Source organism: Biomphalaria glabrata, chromosome 6 (genome assembly GCF_947242115.1).
Source record: "Biomphalaria glabrata chromosome 6, xgBioGlab47.1, whole genome shotgun sequence".
Lineage (NCBI taxonomy): Eukaryota > Metazoa > Mollusca > Gastropoda > Planorbidae > Biomphalaria > Biomphalaria glabrata.
The window spans coordinates 17,441,173-17,451,534 of record NC_074716.1 but is presented as its reverse complement, the minus strand read 5'-3'; the positions used below and the strand labels follow the sequence as shown (position 1 = coordinate 17,451,534).

General features: G+C 36.3%; 1 protein-coding gene across 1 annotated transcript; it reads left to right on the top strand.

Annotated features, from left to right (window-relative positions):
• The first annotated feature begins 3,278 nt into the window (after positions 1-3,278).
• LOC106073808 (noggin-like) lies at positions 3,279-4,217 on the top strand. The gene has a single exon (XM_013234452.2). It carries the CDS (start codon positions 3,279-3,281, stop codon positions 3,909-3,911), a length of 633 nt encoding a protein of 210 aa, XP_013089906.2. The 3' UTR covers positions 3,912-4,217.
• Positions 4,218-10,362: the final 6,145 nt, after the last annotated feature.

The window sequence follows — 10,362 nt, the reverse complement described above, 5'->3', positions numbered from 1 at the left end:
ATATTGAATGTAAAAACAGATTTCTAACACTCATTTGGGGCCCCCCTCAAGTGAGGGCCCGGGGGGGGGGTTTAAAACTTGGACCCCCCTCTCACCCTAGCTACGCCACTGCCTGTAGACTTCTATAAATAAATAAATAAATAATATGAATAAACAAAGACAAAAATAAACAAATACACTTGAATGAGCTCTCTCTATACGTATATACGTATATTCACTAAATACATATAAGTGCAAGCTAGACATCTTTGTTTATTTATGACATCTTTTGTCCATGAGTTCCTCTCTGACTCAATACTGAGCTACACGTCAAATATCTTTACATAAAATATACAGAAGGTGAAGAAAAATACAACATTTCTAGCGATTGTATTTCAAGAATAAATATGATGAAACCTGATGTTACAGACAGTGTTTATCTTAGTGTCAATAAGATAAAGATATCAATGATGACTCAACAAAGCCTATACGTATTTCTTCAATTACTGTCTTGAGTCAAAGACACGTGATAGCTGATTCATGTTTCTGTAAGGAGAGCCCATCATCTCTAATAGCACGCAATGATCTCGAAGACAAGATTTATTATTATTAAAATAATCTCCTCTTCTGTCCTTATTAAATTGGTAAGCAGTTCTTATTACGATGTTATAATTTCTTATCATTTCATATAAAAACTTGCGTATAAATGTCAAATTGAGGGAAATTATACTAAGGATTGTTTTCTTTCTGTGATATACTGATACATTCTATTTGTAATTAGGGCCTAGGTAAGTGGACTGGTGGATAGGTTCATATTTGATTCATTTGTGATGTGATTGTGTTTGGATTTTATTTTTCGAAACCCCAAAACAGTTAAAGCCGCTATTAGTTTTGTCCATACTGGATGGATCTATATCTCAAAAGCGACAATAGGTAATTAAAATTCAATCTAATAATATTTTCCGACTTTCAATTGTATGTGTCAAGATTACTTTTTATTTGCTGAAAGAGAATCGCTTTGTTTATTCAATTAAACTTGCAAGTCGATTGTTTTGTTCTTACTGAGACACTATTTAAAAAAACAAACTATTACTATTAATAGTCAGAAACAGGGGTAGGTATTTGTAAGAGACAAAAAAAAAAACACTCTTTTGGTTATAAATTATTAAAATAGCTATCCAGTTATAATTTTGTTCATATTTGAAACTGATTTATTTTGGCATGTTTCTACATTCTGACAATGTTTAGATTTTGGTTATATTTTATTGTTACTTTGTTTATAATCAGTGTCATGTTACATTACTAGATTGTTTTTGTTGAGATTCACTTCTGTTGATATCTAGTTTGACACTTCTCAATCATTGTTACCTATAAACTCTTTGATGACTTGGTTCACATTTTGTATACTGACAGGACAAAAATAAAACAACGGAAATATAATACAAAATTAAAAACAAAAGCTTATCTTAGGGAAATAACTCCAAAAGTACAAATATATATCTCAATAATGTAGAAGTTATTTCCCCTTTCTGTAGCAAGCAAAATAATTAATTTTCAATAATAAATTGACTAATTAATAAATTTAGTAAATTGATTCTTCCCCAATGAATAGTTTTGCAACATTTAAACTTGATTCGAGAATGGTGGTGTGAGAAATAGCGTGTTCAAGCTTTCTACCAGACAGAGTCAGCTTTGTAATGATCGCTTAGAGTTTTAGGTTTGTTCAGACTGATTAGAGGTGTCTTTTCAGAAATATTCAATACTTTTGAAATTAAATTTGGCTTACATATTTCTACAATGGCATTGTTCCGAATGATGACACGTCTTTAGCGGGAATTGCCGAATTCGACTCAATTTTTAAAAAATAGGTAATTAGAAGCTAGGTACGAAGTAGGCCGTTGTATCTCAGTGGCGCCCCCCCCCCCCCCTTGAAAGACCAAAGTTTGTTTGGGCTCCTAATTGACGTAATAATGGTTAGTTCAAGGTAATCCTTTTAGTCTTTGTAATTCGGAAATATTGTTTTGTATATCATTTTATATCTTTAGAATACTAGGAAAAAATCTTTCTAGATAAAGTATTGTAAAGGCAGCAGGCTACCCCTCCAGTCAGCAAGAGGGTCTGAGGGAGCGCAGTAAGCTCCTCAACAAGGGTTCTGGACTTAAGAATTTCATTCTCCTGACGTCTGCAACGCACGTTTCTTTTTTTTTTTTGTTTCGATACGAAGAAGAGCGCAAGTCTAAAAGATTTAAGTAAAATTTAATAAAGAAACAGGACTGCCAATAGTAGGATTCGAGAAATATTCGAGGCGCAAGTAACTTGATTGTGGACATGTCGTTGTAATGTCTTCGTGCTGAGTAAGACATCTTGGCACGGACTTCTTTTTTTTTTTTTTCTTTGTTTTGTTTTGCAAAAGTCATCAACATAACAATATACGGTCTTCTAGAGAAATTACATTTCTGGCATTAGAAATTGGAGTTTTTTTTTCTTCAAAAAGCTTTGAGGCCATATTGTAGCAAACGCCTCTCGCGAAAACGGTCTACATTTTATAAGGTCCTATTTGGAAGCTGAACCCCCCAAAAATAATTTTCAAACATTGGTAATAATTTTATTTTAGTTCGTTACTATGTTAACATGAATCTATAACTATACAGAAAATATGTGTATTTCGTTGTAGCATGAATCTATAACTATACTGAAAATATGTGTATTCCGTTGTAACATGAATCTATAACTATACTGAAAATATGTGTATTCCGTTGTAACATGAATCTATAACTATACTGAAATATGTGTATTTCGTTGTAACATGAATCTATAACTATACTGAAAATATGTGTATTCCGTTGTAACATGAATCTATAACTATAAAGAAAATATGTGTATTCCGTTGTAATATGAATCTATAACTATACAGAAAATATGTGTATTCCGTTGAAAAAGAAATTAACCAGCTTCGCCCCCCTCCCCCATTGTCAGAGTTGTTACGTTCCTATTGACAGGACTTCACTTGTTAGCTCCGCAGTTTGAGAAAAGCAAAATGTTGGCTATATTATTACAAGGTAGAAACTAAACAGAAGGGCGCGACACTTAGAATACGTTTTGTTGGTTGTAAGGGAAGTCACCTAAACAGTTTTCCACATTCATCCAGGTTTTATAAGTGATTATTATTTTTTATATTGGAAAGAGTTCTCTCCTCAGCTTCTTCAGTCAGCAATAGTCTCTCCTTGGATTGTGTAGTCGTCATTACAAATATTATGATATTCTTCTCATTAAAGTTTTATTTTTTTATTTCTAGAGTCATGATTCTCCTACATCTGACCTATGTGCTGCTCATGACAGTCGTCGAGGCTAGGAAGACAGATCCCAGAAGTTTATTTGCCTTGCTAAAGCCAGGAGAGACACACGCAGTCAAATCTCCGCCCAAAACATTCGATTTCCAAGAAAGTGTTCTACCTGACGTGAACGTCAAGACACTTAAAGAAAAACTGGGCAGCAATTTTGACATGGAGTTTATGTCAGTAGAGGAACCTAGCTCAACCCCAGAACACTATCCAGTCAAGGGACGAACTACGAGTCGGCGACCTAATTTCCTAAAGCTTTTGACTGGTGTCAGTTTAGGAGGAGGCCACAAGCTTAAGCTCAAGATAGACAAAAGAACCAGAAGAAAACTTACAGATTATCTCAGGAAGTACACTGCTTGTGCCGTGGAGTACACATGGAAGAAATTGGGAAAACAGTTTTTCCCGCAGTGGTTCAAGGAAGGGCGCTGTCCAAAGAGGTCGTGCTCTATACCGCCTGGAATGAGTTGCACACCCAAGGAGAAAACGTCGAAACGCCTCCTTCACTGGCGCTGTGAGTTTAAAAACAAAAATAAGTGTGACTGGACATTCAGAGAGTTTTCAGTTGTAACGAAGTGCGCCTGCACTTGCTAGTAAACTGTTCAGAGTTGCATCCTAACGTCTGTGAATCAACTGGACACTTGGTGCCTCTTTCAGCTGGACACACGATGCAGCAATGCTCTAAAGGAAAGGAGATTGAGGCTATTGACAGCTAACTTTGTGTGACCAGTTTTGTACTGCACAATCACCCAGTCATTATTTGTTTCCTTTGGAGAGAACACATAGGCGTCTCCAGTCATTATTTGTTTCCTTTGGAGAGAACACATAGGCGTCTCCAGTCATTATTTGTTTCCTTTGGAGAGAACACATAGGCGTCTCCAGTCATTATTTGTTTCCTTTGGAGAGAACACATAGGCGTCTCCAGTCATTATTTGTTTCCTTTGGAGAGAACACATAGGCGTCTCCAGTCATTATTTGTTTCCTTTGGAGAGAACACATAGGCGTCTCCAGTCATTATTTGTTTCCTTTGGAGAGAACACATCGGCGTCGCCGTACTAGTCAACATTATTCCAAGTGTTACTTATAGGAGTACTCATAGATAGCCAGTGGTCCTATTGTAGACGACCATATACAGTGAGAGGCGAATGTATTCCAGCGGAACTCTGTCTCACTGCCTGCTTTCCACGTGCAACGACTTTTGTCTTTCAGTTTTAACATGTCTTCAAAGATCTGACAGGACTATATATGTCAGTGTTTGACGGCCATATATGAACCTTGTGATAAACATGTACAAATCAAACGCCCTGTGTTGACCGTAACTCTTACAAGCAGTGCTTTAAACATTTTTTGGCCAATGCTCTGACAATTCAAACAATGGAATCTCTTTTGTTTTGTATTTTATTTATTGTACAGAAATTTAATTGTATGTAAACTCATTTTAAAAATTAATATCCTTTTACTTTATATTTTCTTTTATTATCTTTCATGTATAAAGTTAGTAGCTCTCTATCTTTACCCTTTATTACAAGTCTGTAAAGGAAGGGTATCCGAGTTGGATTATCAAAGCATTCGTTTTTAAATGACAAATAGCATCAAACTTGGTTCTGTCACAAGCCAGTTTGACAAATAGGATAAAGCCTTGAATAAGATTTTAATTTAATTATTGTCAAACCATTGGGAATAAAAGTTGTTTAAAAGATATTAAAAATTGAAGAAAAAAATGGAAAAAACGTTATTGAATTACAAATATTAAAATAAAAGTATCTATAGAAACACTCATTCGAATTCAATGCACATATAACTTGGCTGTAATCTGTTTCAATCTTAAAAATTAGTTCCAACAGAACGTGCCTATTAAAATAAGGTTGGTTGGTGTACTAATAGGCTAACAGAATTTCAAAGAGATTTTAAGTTTCAATAAACTTTAAGATTTCTATCAATGATCCCATTAAGAAGCCCAAACAAGTGGAACTGTCAACCGAATAAAATAAGGTACCTCGCAAGGGTACATAAAATTATTGTGAAATTATACAGGGCGCATTTAATTTAAAAAAGCAAAATTACTGGGTAATAGAGTCCTCTTACAATTTACTGTGTACTGGAGTGTACTGGAGTCCTGCAGAACTTGATTTTTTTCCCGCTGAAATCTCGACCTTATATCTTGAATCTTGTTTTGTAGGCCTACTAGATGATGTATTTGATTTATATGGGTCAGTGGTCGCAGTCAACATATAACACGTAGACAATGAAAAGAAAAGGTAAATGACATCAAAGTCTGCATTTTACTTTTGATGTGTTTATTTGATCTGTGGCCATAAAAAGCCCGTGTCCAGCCAATAGCTCAATGAACTATTGACAAAACAATGATAATGTACAGAAAGAATACGTCCATTATGTTTAAAACAAAGATAAATTAAGAGGTAGAAGAATAAAGAGAGGGAGAGGCGAGAGGGGAATGAGGAGTGATATGGAGAAGAAGAAGAGTGAGAGAGAGAAAGAGAGAGAGAGAGAGAGAGGCGATATATGAGAGTTTGTGTTAATTAAGATAATCTAAATATAAAGACGTCAAGAAACAAAAAAAACTATTTTACGACTCCTAGTCATTGTTGAATTAATGACTGCCTGGTCGTGTGGCATGCGCTCTGGACTGTCGTCTCCGTGGCTGATCAATTTTTAAGACACTTCTGGAGCAGCAATGTTTGCCACAGTTTGTGGATGCGTATTCGTCTGTTATACGTGATAGGACAGCTTTCTTTTTCTTTCTCCTGACTATGTCCGCTTCGTTTGTTTTGCTTTCGGTGAGGTACGAACCTGCACACACAGTCTGTCTCCATGCTGTCCAATCTTGGGCTATCCTCTCACATATTTTTATTGATGCCTGTAGTTCTCATATCTGGCTTGTAGCCATACATCTCTGCAGCTTTGTCTTGGGCGGCCCTTGGGTCTGAAACCCTACCGAAGCATAAAGGATGTCTTTAGGAATTCTTCCATCTGGCGGGTGACAAGTTCGATCCAACGTATTCTCTGTGCCAAAAGAGTATAGATAATGTGCACATTGGCCAGTTCCAATTTGATTTGAGACACATGTAAAAAAACAACAACATTGTACCAGACAGACAGAGTGAGTTGCTATTAGCTTTGTAAAAAAAACAAAAACATGAAAAACATTTTAAAAAACTTTTTTTGAAAAAAAGACAATATACCTCCTTTATAGCTTACAACTTACACAGCGATTGTTTTTCTGTTAATAACTAATTAATGTTAGAAATAATCCTGGTTAAGCGAATGTATAAATCTGCTACATTTTATAATATTCCAATGACAGCCTTAGAAGACTATGCACAAAATTTTCCAGAACATTAATTTATTAAAGTCTTGAACATAGACTTATCTAGTCTATGGTCTTGAATCAATAAGGCTTTACAATCGGAAATTCCCGAACGCGTTAGTCCTTTCAGGAACGCGATAGCTCTTTCAAAACTGATGGGTCTAGATCTAGACCTAGTTCTAGGCCTAGTACTCTAGCCAATTACAAATTTATTTTTTTTTAAATTGTTACTTTGAAAAATTATAGCGATCAAACTAAAGTGTTCCCAATCTGGCAAACGAACTTGTAATTCTTTTCCCAACGATATACATCAACTGTCTAATTTGTAGGAAATCGTTAGAGCCGTTTTCTAGATCGATCCGTTACCCGAGTCCAGGTTCCATCCAGATTCCAGGTTCCTCCATGACGTTCTAAGCTGAATAGAGGTATTGTAAAAATGACATATTAAGAGACACGAAGATACAGGCATTTTGTTCATATGTTCAAGACAGATTCAGATAAGTGGAACCAACTTTTTCTTTCTTAGTGCCATTAAAACATGGAATGGGTTCAGTACTGGATTTCCCTATTGGCAACGTAAGTTATAGCCTAGGGCCCCCACTTGGGGCTCCTCCAAAATATTGTTTGAAGGAATAACAAAGAAATCAAATGCCTTATGTTAATTACAAGGGGACCCATAACTAAAGTAGCGTAGGGCCTTATCAAATCTATATCCGGTCCTGAATGAGCTGCCAGAAAAACCAATGACTTAGCAGAGTTCAAGTCTATAAGCAACAAGAATAACTACACTGACACATGAATATCGTTGGACGAAATAACCTCCTTTTTTTTAAAGCAACATCGTAATTTATCAGACAATACATGTGAGGGCAAACGGTCACGTGATGACTTAAGGGAGATAATAATATTAATTTAAAGTTGCACTAGATGCATAATAGATGCCCTTTAAATGGCAAGTGTCAGGGTTCTATTTATATGCTTGTTCTTGACTTCGGTTGTTGTGTGGCTCACTAGGGGCTTCACAAATCCATACAATAATTACTTGATACACTTTAACTCCAGATATCCACTCAATTAGAATTACTTATTGCTAGTAAACGTCCAACCTTCCTGGACTGGGAGCAAGACCTCACTAACTTAACACACTGTCTCGCACATTCAACGAAGATTAAATCATTCAGTTCATAACACGTGCAACACGTCACATTCATAACAAGGGGATATAACAATCATACCAAAATATCAAAGTAACATTCATTCTCGCCATACCTCCCCCTGACAGCAAGTTATCTTTAATTCCTTTTTCTTAAAATGTCAATTTTGATTGTTAGAGTACTAAATAATACTGGTCCACAAATGTTAGTAAAGATGTTAAAAAATGTAACATCTACTCTGCTCACCTTTGTATACGCTTGGATGACTTGTCACCTACAGTCAAGACATTTCACATAAAACTAGGTCATCTAATAACTCCTAGAGATTAGTTTCTTACCACATTATGGACTTTATCAACAGCACCTCGTGTAAGAGTACATGATAAGATTACAAATACATGACATGTCTATAGACAGTTTCTTGATGCCAAGGAACACGCAGGAAATATAGTCTAGAGTTCTAGACTACAACATGCAGGAAATATAGTCTAGAGTTCTAGACTAGAACAAGAAAGTCCTGCTTGATAACTGGCGCATTAACCCCGAACTGTTGGTGCTGCGTGGCAAGTGTAGTCTGAGGGGCTCCTACCTGTTCCTGTAATGTACCGCCACTATCCGTGAAAGGGCCATCACCACCTGTATGAGAAACGGCGTCACGAATGGGTCGGCATACCGGGTTTTCTTTCATTCTCTCCAGGTGCAATGCTTGAATACTAGAACGTGCTGTGGAAGCCCACTGAAGGCAGTGTTCTATCCCAGTTAGCCTGTCGTCTCCTGTGCCTGACGTTTCCACAGCAGCTGTTTATGTTCATTGTAAACGTCTCACATCTTCCTTCATTGTTATTAAACAATATTTCCTGTTAACCTTTAAAAGTTAATAAACGATAGTAACTTTTTTTAAAAAGAACAAAAATAATCTTGTTCAAGTCTAAATAACTTATCCAAGGAGGCTCTGCTTATGAGATCGTTATTTTGTTTTTGTTTTGCAAATTAAATTAAAAATTTAATGACATACTCTGAAAGACACAAAGATAAAGGCACATTCCTCGTTCCATATGCTAGGACAAGTTTGTACAAAATCTTCTTCTTCCCTAGTGCTATTAGAGAATGGAATGGGTTGCCTGAGCAAGCCAGGAAAACTAGTGACTTGCCAGAATTTAAGTCATTGGTTAATATGCATGACTAAATGCATGACGCGTAGGACGTAATCATTTTCTGAAGTAACGTCTGTATCATATAATAAGATAGGAAAATACTTAGCTCATTTTTTAAAATCAAATAATAATAATATTTTTAGTCTATGGCTTAAAATATTTGTGTTATTGTGTTTAAGTTTTGCTAAGCATTTCATATGACTGCTGATTTGTTAAATATCTCATGATATCATTTAATATTCTTATATCCCACAGAATAAAGTATTGCTCTTCATAAACAACAAAAAAATAAATAAAATAAAATACCGCTTAATTGCACTCAAAGATATCTTCCAGTGAGGTGTGGCATCTTTGCTATATCTTTGGTAATTATAATATAATATAATTAATATATATGGTTATGAGTCATAGCAAATAATTTGGTCCCGTTAATGGATCTAGATCTATCTGCACAACTCATTACAAAATAAAAACAGAGCTGCATAAGGATGAAACACTGGATCTCTTCAATACTTTTATTGTGGATAGGCCTATATGCCTATGGGCAAGGTAGGAAATGAAGAAATCATTTCTCACTTTTCCTGGACGTTTCAAACATTCTATAGAATGCCGAAATTAGCACTTTGTTGAAAGATTTTTTTATACTGATTGTGGATAATGATCCAATTTTTTTTTTGATATATATATATATATTGCCTCATGGGCGTAGCCAGGATTTTTTTTCGGGGGGGGGGGGGGGTTTGGGGGGTGAATTTTTTTCTCCCCCCCCCCCCGACCCCCCCCCGAGAAAAAAAATTACATGTATTTATGTGTGTGTGTGTGTACATAATCTTTATTACATTCTGACCCTTCATTCTTTCGGAAGACGTTTATTGTGTCCTAGAATAGGTTCTTCCATGAGTTAGTGAAAAAATTGTAGATTCCCCGACATCACTAGCAAAGGGGTCTGGGGGAGCGCTAGGAGCTCCCCCAGCGCGGGGCGAAGCCCCGCCGCCAAACACTATTTCTGATATTGAAAACCAACAAAATGCATATTCTGAGGTATCTACAGTGCATTTTCCTGCTATTAAAAAGTTCTATTTGAAAAAACCTAATGTGCTATTCTTACTGACTTAGACCCTCCCACGTCGTTCGGCGCATTAGCCATCAAGCTGTTAAAATTGTGGACTCCCCGCCATTAGCCTACTAGCAAGGGGGTCTGGGGGAGCGCCAGTAGCTCCCCAGCACGGGGCGATGCCCCTCCGCCAAGCACTATTTCTGGTATTGAAAGCCAACAAAATGCATATTTTGAGGTATCTACAGTCCATTTTAATGCTATTAAAAAGTTTTATTTCAAAAACCTAATGTGCTATTCTTACTGACTTAGACCCTCCCACGCCGTTCGGAGCATTTGACGTCAAGCAGTTTCC